The sequence below is a fragment of the Panthera pardus genome, unplaced genomic scaffold, assembly GCF_024362965.1.
Source record: "Panthera pardus isolate Hobbes unplaced genomic scaffold, ASM2436296v1 HiC_scaffold_17, whole genome shotgun sequence".
NCBI lineage: Eukaryota > Metazoa > Chordata > Mammalia > Carnivora > Felidae > Panthera > Panthera pardus.
In genome coordinates this window covers 17708192-17724120 of record NW_026526732.1, presented here as the reverse complement: position 1 = coordinate 17724120, position 15929 = coordinate 17708192, and the positions used below count along the sequence as shown (strand labels likewise).

General features: G+C 42.6%; 1 protein-coding gene across 4 annotated transcripts in view; it reads left to right on the top strand.

The window, feature by feature from the left end:
• The window catches only part of UST (uronyl 2-sulfotransferase), a 315627-nt gene that overhangs the window by 248735 nt on the left and 50963 nt on the right, over positions 1 to 15929 (top strand). For all 4 annotated transcript variants that reach the window (XM_053904397.1, XM_019425021.2, XM_019425022.2 and 1 more), the window contains exons 6-7: positions 1198 to 1295; positions 3229 to 3386. In XM_053904397.1, coding sequence (XP_053760372.1) covers positions 1198 to 1295; positions 3229 to 3386 — 256 coding nt within the window. The remainder of the gene's footprint in view (positions 1 to 1197; positions 1296 to 3228; positions 3387 to 15929) is intronic.

Sequence of the window (15929 nt, the reverse complement as noted above, 5' to 3'; positions counted from 1 at the left end):
TGAACTCCATTTGCTTCTAGTTTATTCCTCTCTGAGAGTTGTATACCCCTGCTTCCCACAGTAGACTCCAGTCCTCAGCTAAAGTGTTTGTGGCTGAATCTGTTTATTCCAGTTGTTACTGTAATGGTGCAATTTATTTAATTGGTATATAAACCAAAGAGGTATGGGGGGAAAGAAAGTGTTGTTAAAAAAAGAGTTTGTGGTACATTTTTCTGATTCCCAACTTGAACTAAAAAAAAAAAAATTAATATCTAATCACCTACCCCAGTCATATCAGAGACAGTGGCTTCAACTGACTCAAATTTCATTGACAGTGTGACCATGTTTCTGAATTACATCCACTCTTGATCTACCTTGCCAGTATTCTCTGGAAAAACATCCCGTAGCTGTTTGGTTTGGTTGTAAATTGGATTATTGTTTCTCCTTAGAAATACTTAAGAACCAGGCATGTCTTTTCTAGGGCAGCCAATGAATCTACCTTATAAAAGTTGACTTTTAGCCTTTCTGTTTACCCACCGACAGAGACGTGATGTTCAACCTCACAAGAGAAATAGAAAATCTAGAAATCAGATGTTGCCTTCGAAAGTGAGAGAACGTATACAAACATCGTGTCACTCTCTAACCTAATATGACCTTAGAAATTATTTTACAGCCTCTCCAAAATCTAAAAATCCTTTATGTGACTCCTGTAGGTACTCAGTCATTATTTGATGGATGTACAGATACCCAGGGAAATACATTTCTGTAGGGCTGGCTCTACGGGGATCTCCAATTAAGTCAGAATGAATTAAGAAGGAAGCCACACTGCATTCACTCAACAAATATTTATTAAGTGCCAACTGTATGCCGGTTGACTGGTAACGTCTAAGTTACGGTAGGTAGTGGGTACCCTGGGTAATAGTTTGTCAAGATGCTCGTCATGTAGCTAAAGACTGCAGGCCACAGGGAAATGCAGAAATGCAATTTAGTCAACAGAGCAAGCAATCTTGGAAATGCTCAGACCGCATGCGCACCTGGCCAGTGGAACAGGAGGCAAAATGACAACGAGAAAGATTTCTCATGAGATCTGTGAATTCTCTGTATCTCCCCACGGCTTGCCCACGTGACCTGAAGTATCAACTTTACTCACCCTGTACGGCATTTGACAAAGCACTGCAGGGATTGCGAGACATCTCACTGCTGTGTTTTCTCTTCCAGGATATCAATGAGTGTATTCTTGAAAACTATCCTGAGTGTTCCAACCCCAGATTATTTTACATCATTCCATATTTTTGTGGACAGCATCCCAGATGCAGGTAAAGACTAAAACGGACAACGGCAGGAAAGCCACCCGGGGGCACTGCGTGGGGAATCTCTTGTATGCCTACTCCCTCGGCCTTCTGGAATTCAGTTTATGTTTACTATTAATCTCCAAAGATTGCATTGGAGACTCTGAATGTCCTATGTAGGAAGAAATGAACGGATCAGGGTCTGACAGAGGCCTTGGGACCCGCCCGTAAAGATGTGTAACTAAAATGCCAACCAGACCCTTTTTTTATTCTTAACTCATAGCTGTCCCTGCTCAGCCCATGAGATAGTAAAGACCAGCGGACATCACCCTACTGCTCCCCCATAGCGCCTGTATTTCATCGGCACCCGTCCTTGCCTACATGCCCTGTCTAATTGGGTCTGAAACACTGGGCGCTCACACCCCAAAATCTGACAGTGTCTCTCTCAGGAGACACATCTTGTAGAAAAAGAGGAATGGGCTTCCTAGTCCTCAGCCCCTCAGCCTTCCTTGGATGCAAGACCTTCTTTAGAAAGTGACTCACTCAGATGGTAAGGCTCTCAGAGTGTGGTCTGCCCACCTCCTGCATCGGCGTCCCCAGGGCACTTGCTAGAAATCCCCACCTAATCACAGTGCCTGAGGTGGGGGCACAGATGATTCTGGTGAGCCTGCTCTCGCTGCAGTTTAAGTTCATTGTACTAGGCAAACGTGTAGCCTGGAGAAAAAAAATGATAGTAACAATGAATATGATCTTCACGTGATGGAAAATAAAGCCGAAGTGACATTTTCCTGCAAAGGGAACGCTGACTAGAAGGTCAGTGTGTTCCTGAAAAGATCGAGAGAAGAAACTGTTTCTGAAGTACAACTCATCCATTGTACTTCTGGCCTGCTCAGTGATTACTGCTTAATTATTATGTGTGTTGTTGCTTTGCTGAGTTTCCTGTAACACGGGACTTTGTTTACGGTCTGAAATCTGGAACTAGAAGCGTCAGCTTTCTGCTTTATCATAAACTTCCTGAGTTCAGGAGGCCTCCCCACTCCAATCCTCACCCCTGTATAAGTGCCTCCTGGTTCACGGTCAGTGCTTCAGACACTGGGAAGATTTGGGGCCAGATGACTCACTTTCTGTCACAGTGAAGATATTTATTCCAAGAAACATGATCCTAACTCCCTCAAGTGTTTTTTTTTTTTAATTATATATTTCCTAATCCTGGGGAGAGCACTCATGATGCCTTATCCTGGTACACAGACGATGATTTTCAAAACTCTTTCAAAATGTCCCCTTGTTCCCTCAATTATTTGAGCTGGGTTAGGTTTATTATTACAGTTTTTCAAAAGAGAATCCTGGCTTGCCCAAATTCCCTCGGATGGGAAATGCCAGCCGTGCCTGGAGCCCAGCTCCCATGACTCCCATCCTTTCCCCCTCACAGAAATGCACTTGGCTCAGAGATCTGCCTTGCAGATGAGATGAGGCCATTTTCCTTCTGTAAAACAAAACAAAAAACATAAAAGCTTGTCTTTAAACTCTTTAAAAGAATAAGATGATTAGCAGGGATGACCTAAAACTGATTTTGATTTCTATAGAACTACTGTATCAGTAAGTTTCAGATTTCATATCTTCTAGCTTTATTGGTTTGGTCCTTCTATTAAAAAGCCATTCAGATCGCCCCTTTGATCAGTGTTTATAGGACCTAATTGTCTGTGTGTGTATTCTTCCCAAAAATATTTTGACCAGGGCCTCAGGGTTACACACAGGTAAACATGATAGCGGTAAGAGGTGGAAAAGCAAATGGCAGCTGGAAGGCTCCCAGCGGCAGCCATATTAGGGCTGATCCTTAAGGAGGTGGGATTGGGGCTCAAACAAATGGTGGGGGATGGGTTGAAGAGATCCATTCTCAGCATGTTGTTCCTGCATTTCGAAAATGAATCTTTGATTTGAAATCATTTTTGTATCCACGAAGGGAGCCTGGTGAGTGGGCCCTTGAAAGAGCAAAACTGAACGTGAATGAAAACTTCCTGCTTGTGGGGATTCTTGAAGAGTTGGAAGATGTGCTGCTTTTACTGGAAAGATTTTTACCTCATTACTTCAAGGGTGTGCTCAGTATCTACAAAGACCCAGGTAATTCCTTCTGTAGCAACCTCTTTGGTGTTTTGGGGGTTACTCGCCTTGAACAGGACTCGGGCAATAAAAGGAGCGGAACCTTCTCTCCTGTTAATGAAGAGAAGTTGCCCTGACCTTCAAAGGAAGCTTAGACACCTCCAGATATAGATGCCAAAACTGGGAGCTTCAGGTCCAGACCTAACTTGCCATGTGTGAAAGGCCTGCTGGCTCCATTTTTCCCTTTGGAAAGTGAAGCTGGCAACATTTGCATTGACCTTGGTCCAGGGCTGTTGCCAGAGTCCATTGATGGAAGTGGGTGTGAAGGAACCATCAGGTGATCCTGTATCTGGGCCCTACTTCCATCTGACAAAGCGCTCTGGCATATCCAATGCTGGCAATAGAATAGACACAGAAGCAAATTGAAAACGCAATTAGCGATTTTATTCTAACGAATGGCGTGGTTTCCAAATAGAAGCGAGGAATGGAATGCAGCAGAGAATGAGTGCAGAGGGTGCCTGTGGTATCACTGTAAAGATAATTACTTTCAGAAACCCATCATTTATTTTTCTCATTATTATCGTATCTGGAGAGAACGGCAAACAACGTTGTTTCTCTCCCATTCTCCTTAATCTACTGCTGCCCTGCAAGCCTTGCATACTTATTCACTCCTCTGGTTGTTGTTTCATCATCCTGAAATGGGAGACAGCCTTCTGCTGTGTAGAAATGAGGTTCCCCAAACAGATGAAAGGTTCCCCAAACGGAGCCCTGGTGCCTCGCGTTCACCACCAGCCAGGGACCTCGCACCCCACCTGCTCCAGGAGCAGGTGCCGATGCTCATGTGAACTGGTCTTTGCCCAGAGGGGCCCTGTTACATCAGGTGGCCCCTGCCACCGCCAGGGGTTTGCAGGAGGAAGATAGCTGGCGGGTGGGTGCTGTCCTGGTCTCCGCTCTCTCCCTCCGAGGTAAATTCTGACGTGCACATGACCAGGAACCTTCACGCGAGCCCTGCAGGTCAGTCTCCTCAACAGGAAATGCAATCTGAAAGGCTGGAAGCATCATCGACCCTAGTCACTTTTTGAAAGTAGGCCTTCCTCTGCCCTTTCAACAGTGGGCAATTTAAAGAATTTGAAGAGCCATGCTGTGACCAATTTTTAGCTCTGTAAGATCACATAAACTCGGGTCTTTGTGCAAGGTGAGGTCTGACCCTAAGTTAGACTTTTTCGCAGAAAAAGTTTAGGTTATTCGTTACTTCCACTCTTTGGCTTTATCCGTTTGTGTAGCATGCGTGTGTGCATGAGTGCGTGTGTGCACGAATGCGTGTGTGCGCTTGTGTGTGTGATACGTAGTACGAGATAACAGGTGAACGAGGGGCGCCTGGGTGGCTCAGTCGGTTGAACATCTGACTCTTGGTTTTGGCTCAGGTCATGATCCCAGGCTCGAGGGATCAAGTCCTGCATTGGGCTCCACGCTGCGCATAGACCCTGCTTAGATATTCTCTCTCTCTCTCTCTCTCTCTCTCTCTGCCCCTCTCCCTCACTCATGCTCTCTCTCTCTAAAAAATAAAAAATCACAAAAATATTTTTTAAAAAACATGAACGAAACCCTGGAGACACAGAGTTGTCAAAAAAATGAACACACTCTCGTCCCAGCCTTTGAGAAGAGTTTCGGTCAGTCTACATCACACACGCCATCCGTCCTTGGATCTGGAACTAGTATCGTGGGCCCAATAAGTGAGGCATTTTATCTTTGTTCTTCTTAAATACAAATAAACCACAAATAAAAACCCCAGCCCCAAGAGCTCACTTATGTGCTGTTGTCAGAAGATATCCTCTTGACTTCTCAACTATAATCTCCATTTAGATGCATGACTTCTCAGAAACTGGCCCTTTGTCCCATGATCCAGAAGCACGTTTAGAACCTATTTCTGAAAATTGAGTTACTATTAGCTCTTGTGACTTCCGCCGAAGTCTTTCGACCTTGTAAAGATTATTATCCTTTTGAGTTAGGCCTAGGAGTATATTAAATAATCTGAGGCTTGCCGCCTTAGAGAGGGTAAGGGGGTTCCGATACTCCTGTGTGGTGGGATGAAAGGTTTCTATAAGGCCGGGACCGACGCATGGCCGGTTCACACAGTCCAGCATATTAGTGGTTAAAATAGTGAAATATGCCTATACTGCCCTCAGTGCCCACACTTGGCCGCCCTGTCTGCCCTTGCCACGCCCCCTCATCCAACAGTGAGGTAACAAAAGAGGTAATTCACAGGCATAGAGCGAGTCTTCAGGACTCTGGCCCAGTGCTACACTCAGCAAGTGTTGTGAATTCAGGTCCTGAGTGGACCTGGTTGCCACATATTTTGAATACCACCCCAATGTGACGCTCTCAGCTGCCACACGACATGCATATAACAAACTGAACCCTTGAGTGATTGCTCAGAACTTTCCACCACGTTCTCTGGTCTCTCGGGCATCTTCTGGAGAGATTGTTGTGTGGTGACATTGGCAGCCAAGCAGCCCCACAACTGCTGTGTCTCAGGGAGTCCCACATCCCCTGGGGCAGGGGACAGGAGATGAACATCCACTCCTGGCCAGCTTCTCACTATATTTTAGCCTCTGCAAAGACTAAGCACCTGCACTGTTTTCTTGTGCTCAGCGCATTGGTGTCACCCAGGTTAAAGGAAAGAGTGACCTCAAGTCACTTTAGCGATCTCATACCAGAGCTGCCTCGTCAGCTCATTTTTAGTCTAAATTCTCGGATTATAGCACACCGAAATCATTGCTCTTGCCCTTTTTAAAGAATTTTATAACTGAATAGCCTAGAGAACGGAAGGAAGAAACACTAAAATCGAAGACACTGTGGGATCTAGTGACCCTTGCATCATTGTAGATGAACTGACCATAGAACCCGAGTGAGATGCAGACCCTCCACTGGCCATTGTTCTTTGACGCTTGTCTTGTTATTTTTAAACTGTAGGTGTGTGCTGATTTTTAGTAATCCCCCTACAGCAATCCGAAAAATATTTAGACCAGTCTCATTACTGAAGAAAAAGCACTTACAGCAATGACCGTCTGGGGAGCTCGTAAAAATACTTAACGTCTGTTAGTCAAATGGGTTGTCACTTATTCAAGATAGGAATGATACCTCTTAATTCCTTCCAAATAGTACTGCTTGTTTGACTAGCCAACCATGTAGGGAAGTTCGTAACTTTCCTATGTAATAGCTCGACTGTTAGCCCCCACCTCGTGCATTTCTTGTAGGAGGGTATGCTGACAAGTGAATTTGTCTCCTCCCCAAAATATTTGAGGAACTTAATTTTTAGAATTTTTTCTTAAAAAGTTATTTTTTATTAATGTCTGGGTTCCGCGGAGACCCCTTTAGCATATCTCAGAAGAAATGTATAATAATAAGTACTCAAGAGGAAAATAACAATGAGTTTTAGCACATGAATAACCAAGAGAATGTTTCCTGAATTTTCTAGAATTTTTCTTCAGATATTTCTGAAATTTCTAGAATTTTCTAGAATTTTTCTTCAGATATTTCTTGCCAGGCAGGGGGGCACTTGCGGATGTCCAGGGAAGTACCCTGAAGTTTACCACTGAGTAAACTCCACTCAACCTTGCTTTGAGTTAGAATTAGAGAGAACTGGGTCCCAAACAGATGTGTTGGGTAAGAACAGCCAAACTCACTTGTTCGACCTACACAGTCTGATTTCTTTTTTTATTGATTAATCTGGATTATATTTGCTCACTACTTAACCTTTTCAGAGTGAGAAACTGGAGTCAGCCTAGAGAAGTTGAGAAGTTGATCCATAGTCACCCACCAAAATGTGGAAGTAAAAGGCAGAACTCAACATGTTTCTGAGCCATGAGTATTAATGTGCTTATGGATACTTTTTCCCCTTAACTCTTAAAAACTGACATGCTGTGAGCCGCCAATATGTTTCTTAGTCATAATTTCTTTAGGAGCTCAAATCACAGTGGTGTTAGGAGCCAAAACAAATAAGCAAATTAATTAAAGGCAGAGAACATGTGAATATCTGTGATAGGAACAGCCCTTAAATGAATGTCCCTTGACTTGGCAAATGACCGAGCTGTTATGATTCAATAGCGCCACCTAGCATCCAGGCATTGAAACTTCATGACCTAACATTAATCCCCATTATCTTTCTCCCTCTTGGAGGCTCGAAAGCTCATGTGTCCAATTCTTTTCGCTTGTATTTTAAATACTTTCCGTTACTAGCATTACATTTGTATTCATTTTCAACTTTTTCCCATTACAAATGTAAACATTGGCGCCACAGTAGGGAATTTACTACACTTCTGTGGGTTGCCTTGAGACTCTGGCCACCAACCATTACAAAGGAAAAGTGTGTAATTCCAAACAAATGACTTACGTACTAACTCTGCAGAGTTCATTCATAAACTGAGCGCTTTAAAAAAAATACATATTTTTATGTAAGTATTTTTATAAGCGATGATAGAGTACAAATTTAAACATTTTTTTCAACTATGCATGAATGATAATCAGACCTCCTATTAGGAGTATAGTAATGTACTCTGAGTTCATTTGCATTGTTGTATTTAAAGCTGAGGACATCTACATAGAAAATAATAGCAAATATGTTGAAGAGAAAAGTTAATATGATGTGCTACAGGAAACATTCAAGTTTTCATCCATCTGTCAATAAAATGCCAGACTGGGTTTAAACAAATGCTAAGTGATTAAAGCCTGGCCTATGTATCATAAAGAACAGCCATTCTTTAAGGAAAGAACACTGAGTTGGGAGTTACAGGAGACTCGAATCCTCTTTCTGCCATGGTTCTACCCATATGACCCAGGGTAAGTGCAATTTTGGTGACTGATCTCTAAAGATTATTATTACGATACTAAAGCACAGTGTTTTAGGTGACATGTTCCACCTTTTGTTGGTTAGCACAATTACAGGGTACTCCCCCCCCCCCAAAAAAAAAAAACCCCAGCAGTCCTTGGACAGTCCCCATTGCATTGATTATTTCCAAATTTAGTTACGGCAGCTATCGCCACCTAGAGGACATGACAGAATCCTAAATGGAGAGTTCTAGGTTCAGAATCTGCTGTTCCCTGTGGTTGGCGATATGGAGATGACCAACTCAAACTCTCTGGTCACAATGTCCATCCCTTTCTTTCTGTACCGTATGCATTTCTGTTGAGAAGAAAGGATATCATAATGATTAGAGCACAGAATCTGGAGTAGACAGCCTGGTGGTAAAGCTGCTACTTCTCTGCTGTCACCACAGGAAGGTATAATCCCTCTGAGCCTCAGTCTCCCCATCTGTATAAAATGAAACAAACAAGGGGTGTCCGGGTGGCCCAGTCAGTCAAGCCTCGGATTTTTTATTTCGGCTCAGATCATGATCTCACGATTCGTGAGATGGGGTCCCGCGTCGGGCTCCATGCTGACAGCGTGAAGCCTGCTCGGGATCTTCTCTCTCCCTCTGTCCTTCTCTCTCCCCGCTTCCCCCACTTGCCCTCTCTCTCTCTCAAAATAAACTTAAAAAAAATAAGATGCATAAACAATACAATCCACTTCAGAATGCACATAAAGCCCTTCGCCCAGAGCTTCACATAGGATAAGAGTTCAATAATTAGCTATTAGTGTGCAAACCACATCACAGGAGAGAAACAGGGCCCGTGTCTGTGAGAAACAGGACATCAGTCTGTCTTTGTAACTTCTACATGGAGAAAGAGAGAGAGAATCTATGATGAGCCTTGACCTATTTGGACAGTTACAGCTGGCCTGTAAAATTGTATGCCTTTAGGAAATAGTATTTTTGACTTAGGAGGAGTCAATTATATTCTGGCTAGTACTCTATTTCTGGAACAATTATAGGGAATAAGTTTATTGGAAGTATTCTTACAGTGACACCTTCAGAAGTTGAAAACACACATCATCCTAGTCATTGAGGGTATTTTTTTTAATCATTTGTTTTTACGCCCAAACTCTTGCCAAAATTATCAGGGAGCTAAGATTTCCACTTTATTTTTATCTTATTTTTATTTTATCTTATTTTATTTTAGAGAGAGAGCATGTACCATTCAAGGGAGAGGTAGAGAGAGGGGGAAGAGAGAGAGAGAGAGAGAGAAAATCCTAAGGAGGCTCCACACTCAGCACATAGCCCAATGCAGGGCTCAATCCCATGACCCCAGGATCATGACTGAGCCAAAATCAAAAGTCGGGAACCCAACCAACTGAGCTACCCAGGCACCCCTAAGATTTTAACTTCAAATGAAACCCACTATTGAGGTATGATTGGGGCAATTAACCATTAACTTTTGCTGAATGTTGACTTTTTCAGACTGTTATATGTCATGTTGTTTAGTATATATAGGAGGAGTGTCCAGAGATTTGGTGGATTTTATTCCAAGTAAGACCCTAAGATTCAGTTCTTGAAAAACCTTGAGTTTGTTTCCCAAGTGCAAAATTAACTTCAAAACGCTAAATGAGTAAATCACACCTTGTCCAGCAGGTGGCAGTGTCTGCACTTTCTCAAGGACGTGCCTGTGGTTTCCTAATAAGTTTGCATCTGCAGTCCGGAGTTTACATAATGCTTGAACACAGATGTATAATTATGTCCAATTTGAGGACTAAAAATGGGATCACAAATATCAAAAATATTCCAAGTACAATTGATTGTAGTAGTCCGGACTACATTATAGGAGAGCCAATGGGGTAGCGGTAAAGGGAGTTTTATAATGAAATAAGTTTATGTGGGTCAAAAAAATATATACACTATAAAACTCTGGTTTTACACAAATAATCCATCTCTCTACAATGTCTGTATTAAACAAATGCTGTCTTTCATCCCTCATTTCCACTGCTGTTTCCTACTTCCTATTGCTTCTGTGCCACGACAAAACTGAAAAACATTCTGGGACCTCACAGAGACATAAGCTATGGCTGGGAGGAATTCAGACTATCCATTTACAGACACCAATGACATTGTTTAAAGAACTCAACTGTCATTTATAAAAATAGTACTCCTCTTGCTTTTGGTTCATCTGCCATCCGTGTTCTCCATGAAGATTTGGTTTTTTTCACTAGCCATGTCCTAGGCTCAGACACTAATCACATTGGTACTAGATGAGGTGTGTGAGTGTGTGTGCATTCATTTGTGTTCCAACAACTAAACTCCTCATTATAGCTCAGTCATCTCTGAATAGAGTTGGGTCAGAAAAGCAGTAACAGCCTCTAGATAATAATAATTTGCATAGCAATTTACAGTTTATAAAGCACTTTCACACAGCATATCTCCTTTGAGTCCTCTTGAATCCTCTGAATCTAGTTGAGAAGGACAAATAGTCTTTGTCTCATTTTAAAACGAGGAAGCTGAGATTCAAAGATGGTGAACAACCTGCCTACAGTTACCTAAGTGACCACAGACATTCAGGCTTCTGTCCCCAGAGCCGCCACTAACACCATAAACCTGTGACCTTCTAAAGAATCTTTGTGTTTAATCACTAACTCAGAGGTTGGGGGTATTAAGCATTCGTGGTATATATTGCAGTTAAAGGTGAGAGCTGAAAAATAAAATCCATAGATTCTATTTTTCCACCTATGGTCTGTTCACTAAGGAATTTGAGGTCATAAAATATCATAGATCACGAAGGTATCTTATGCCGCTGTATGGTAATCCACATAGAAGAAGAAAACACCTGATACTTTTATGGTGGGGGGGTGCGGGGTAGAAGGGAACAGTCATGTTAGACCTTTGAAATAGTGTCTAAAAATTAAAACTGAATACATACAACTGTTTCAATCGTAGCTTTTGAGTAAATAGTTTAAATTAACATAAATGTGAACATCCCTTTAACTTAGACATTTAGGGGTTTTTTTAAATTTTTTTTTAATGTTTATTTATTTTTGAGACGGAGAGAGACAGAGCATGAACAGAGGAGGGTCAGAGAGAGAGGGAGACACAGAATCTGAAACAGGCTCCGGGCTCTGAGCTGTCAGCACAGAGCCCGATGCAGGGCTCGAACCCACAGACCGCGAGATCATGACCTGGGCCGAAGTCGGACACTCAACCGACTGAGCCACCCAGCCCCCCTGACATTTAGGGGTTTTTAGTGAACACTTCTAGAAGGGAACTCTGTAACCACAGATCAATAGCTTGATTCACTTACAGGAACATCACTTTTTCACAGAGATTCAGCCTTTAGGGGTATTTAATTGATTTTATAAAAGCTTAATTTGCAGCATGTATGTATTGTGTATAGAAATAGATGTATATATTGTGTATTAGAAATAACAATTACCATGAATTATATAGTTTTAAATGCATTTTTCACTTGCTTATTGATTTTCTCTTGCCTTGGTACCATGCCTCGTCCAGTAGAAAGGATCTCCAATTTTATTATTTGAGAAGAGAAGGAAAAGAGGACTTAATTTACATTGATTTTCCAGTTATAATTTTCCAAAACTGTTTCCCTTCTGTGAACACGAACATTTAAATAGCATAGATAAACTGAAAATTACAGAAAAATTCAACAAACACATTCAGCAACTGCTTAAATGTCTGCAAGATGCCAGTCCTGGGAAAGCATGCTATAAAGATCAAGAAAGCAGGGTCTAGCCTGAAAGCCATTGCACACAGGACCGGGAAGTACTTCCTGGTGAAGGTATTTGTGCCAGGCCTGGAAGGGGACATAGGTTTTCATCAGATGGACACGGAAGGGGGCATTCTTGGCAGAAAAATAACATGAATATAAGCATGGAGGGGTGAAGATGCGGAAGTACCTGGAATGTGGGAGGCACGGGGTGGGGGTGCTCCGGCCCACGCTGGCCCTTCCTGCTGACTCTGCCTCTTGGAGCTCAGTCACCCTGCTGTTGCTAAGACAGCTCTGCCCAAGGCGGGGAAAGTATCAGCAGCTTCTGCTCTCTGTGTGGTACAACCTGGAGCTGAGTCACTCACACCAGTCTCAGAACCGGTGGCCAAGCCACAGTTGCCAGGGGGCCATGTGTCAACCCCAGACTCCCGCCCCCGCCCCCAGTTTCCCTGCCCTCCGCCAGTCCTGACCACCCCCCAAGAATCCCTCCCTTCCTAGCAGTGTGTCGGGGTAGTGCCAGCTCCCCAAGTTCCTAGCACGAGGGTTCTTCTCCTTGCTCTCTTCCCGTGTCCCAACCCCAGATCCAGCCACCCAATAGGCTGGGGACACCCACTGGCTATATGCCTTGGGCTGTCGCGGGGGCCCCCACCACACGTCGGTAAACACCAGTTTCTGCCCTGCCTGATCTCCCAGATTCAGTCCTTTGCCCACCAGCCTGGACTCCCTATCCTGGGTCCGACCTGGCTGTGCCCCCAACACTGCGTCTGGTCTTCCTGGTCTCCCAGGCTGGAAGCCCTTGAGATCATCCTTCCAGAACAGTCTCCCTCGGCCCCTGCCTCCCACACCGCACATCCTGAGAAGTTGATGTCCTCTGAGTCCCAACCTCATCATCTGGAGAAGCCCGGCTGCCCCCCACAGTGTGGCCAGGCCTGGGGGGGTGCAGTTTTCTCTCCTATGATTCATTTCCCCCAACAAAGAGCTGGCTAACAATATCTGGGTGTGTTGAAGGTCCCAGCATTCTTCTGTGTTTAGAGGTGAATTTCTTCTACTTTAGAATTTAATAATCACTTCTACTTTGAGCAGTTTTAAGTTGAGCTTGACACTAATATGCTTCGCACTGAGTAAGAATATTACTAAGGGGTGGAATTAGTCACCACAGATTTCAATTTTTGGACTTTCCTGATAACTCCACAAAGCTGACATGCTTCTAAAGCCTGAGCAAAGAAGATGAAAGAGAGACCTGGCCCCCAGGGGTGATAGCCGATCTTCATAAAAGACCCTGCCATCTTACTGCTCTCTTATGCCCAAACTGCCAAGGTCCCCGCCCACACCACGGATTCGTGTGGTAACTTGCAAAGAGAGCCAGACAGAGAATCTCAGAACTGTCTTTGTACCCTTGGCTCGTGGCCTAGCTTCCCTGACATTCTTTGCTTATAAAATGTACCCCCAGCTGGGGTGAAGTACAATCCTCACCCATTTTGCATGACTCAACATTTTACAATGGAAGCTTCTATTTTTGTTCAGCTAAATCTTTTTCAAATAAAAGTATCATTTCCTGATTTTTTTTTAACATTTCAGACATTTTTATCAGCGCATCGTGCTCTAGCTTTTCACATCTTGCAAATAGTGTTGAACTGTGGAAGAATACAGTGAAAAACCTCCAAATATACCTGTGCACAGAACATTGCTGCTTTTCGCGGTTCCTTGTGGGTTATGCTAAGCACATTTATTTCATTGTCCCTAAACCCATGGAGAAATGCAGCATAATTCCCCGCTGATGGGAAGAGGAAAGTTTTGCTTGTCAAGTGGAAGTTTCAGATACTCTGACTGGAAAGTCTTAGCCCCCAGTTGTTACCATGTGCTTAGGGATTTCTGCTGTGTTCTCAGAGTCAGACACTGCCGGAGCTATTTTTCAACATTTGATCCTAGAATTTTATCTCCCTGATTTTCAGCTATGTTTTTTAAGGTGCTGTGTGTATACAATTAACAATCCAAAAGTACAAAAGGACATATAATGAAAAGCAGCAGCCTCCTCTTCCAACCCTGCCCATCATAAAGTTTGATTTTTCCAGGGGCAGATGCTTTGAGCACAGTTAGCTGCTTCTTGTGATAATCACTACACGACTTAAAACCAGTATGCACAGGCTGATATTTCTTGATTGATTTCTTCGAGAAATTTAGTTCTCTTATTCCACCACCCTCACCTCTACCTCCTCCCCTGCCCCCCATCCTCCTAATATGGTTTATAGCCACATTTAGGATATGTAGTCCCATTTACATGACTGTGACTATACATTTTATTGACTGCTGACCCAAGTAGTACACCGTGATTATATTTCATTTCTTGCACAATTTATTGTTTTCCTGGAATTAATTATTGCCTTTTTTTTATTTGCCTAGATTTATTTGTACTTATCAAAATTTTCATATATGCCATTATATCTGTTGTGTCAATACTACTGTTGATGTCGTCATTATTATTGGATAAGAACATTTGCACATTTGCCACCCCCACCCCAGGACCCCTTCCCCTCTTCCACCCACAGCTCTCTAACTTCCTGCTTCAGTCTGGGCTGATTACTCAGAAGCTCCCTGCTGCTTCCCTTTGACACATTTCTGTATTGGATCCCTGGTCTCCTGAATCCCAAAGATCCTGTTTCTTGATTTAATCGCTCTTTTACTTCAAGATTTTCCCAAGTAGCTTCCTGATACATGGGAGGTAAATTTATCGAGACATTGAATGTCTAAAAGAGCTTAATGTTCTATCTCACTTGGATCGCCAGTTTGACTGGATATAGATTTCTTCATACATTAATTCCATTTTTCACTTCTTTTGCCATGACTTTCTCAAACTCTCCTTCCCTCTCTCTCTCTCTCTCTCTCCCTCTCCCTCCCCCACCCCAGGGTCTTCCCTGTATTCCTCTTATGAAAGTTTACAACAACATGCCTCAGTATGCTAAGTACTCAAGCTGTATGCGTATATATGTATGTATATATATACATACATACATATATATATATATTTAATATAGATATATATATACAGACAGACACACACACACATATATGGTTTATGTATATAATATATATATAGTTTATATATGTATGTATATATATAAGTATATATACAACTTTCTTTTTTTCAATTTTTTAACATAGTGTTTTATTAACTTCAAGTGTACAGTATAATTATTCAACCATTTTATACATCACCCGGTGCTCATCAAGACAAGTGCTCTCCTTAATCCCCATCACCTATTTCACCCACCACCCACCCCTGGTGACCATCAGTGTGTTCTCTCTAATTAAGAGCTGCTTCTTGATATGTTTCCCTCTCTCTCTTTTTTCTTTTGCTCACTTGTTTTGTTTCTTAAATTCCCCACGTGAGTGAAATCATATAATATTTGTCTATGACTGACTTATTTCGCTTAGCATTATACTCTCTAGCTCCATTCATGTCATTGCAAATGGCAATATTTCATACTTTTTTATGGCTGAATAATATCCCATTATATATACACACCACATCTTCTTTATCCGTTCATCAATCGGGCACTTGGACTGCTTTCATAATGTGACTGTTCGTCAATAATGCTGCAGTAAACATTGGGGTGCACGTACACCTCTGAATTAGTGTTTTGTATTCTTTGGGTAAATACCAAGTAGAGTGATTGCAAGATCATGGTGTAGATCTATGTTCAGTTTTTTGAGGAACTTCCATACTGTTTTCTCCAGTGGCTGCACCAGTTTGCATTTCCACCAACAGTGCACAAGTATTCCTTTTCTTCTCTATCCTTGCCAACACCTTTTGTCTCTTGTATGGTTGATTTTAGCCATTCTGCCAGGTGTAGAGGTGATGTCTCATTATAGTTTTGATTTGCATTTCCCTGATGGTAAGTGATGATGAGAATCTTTTCATGTGCCTATTGGCCATCTATATGTCTTCTTTGGAGATATGTCTGTTCATGTCTTCTGACC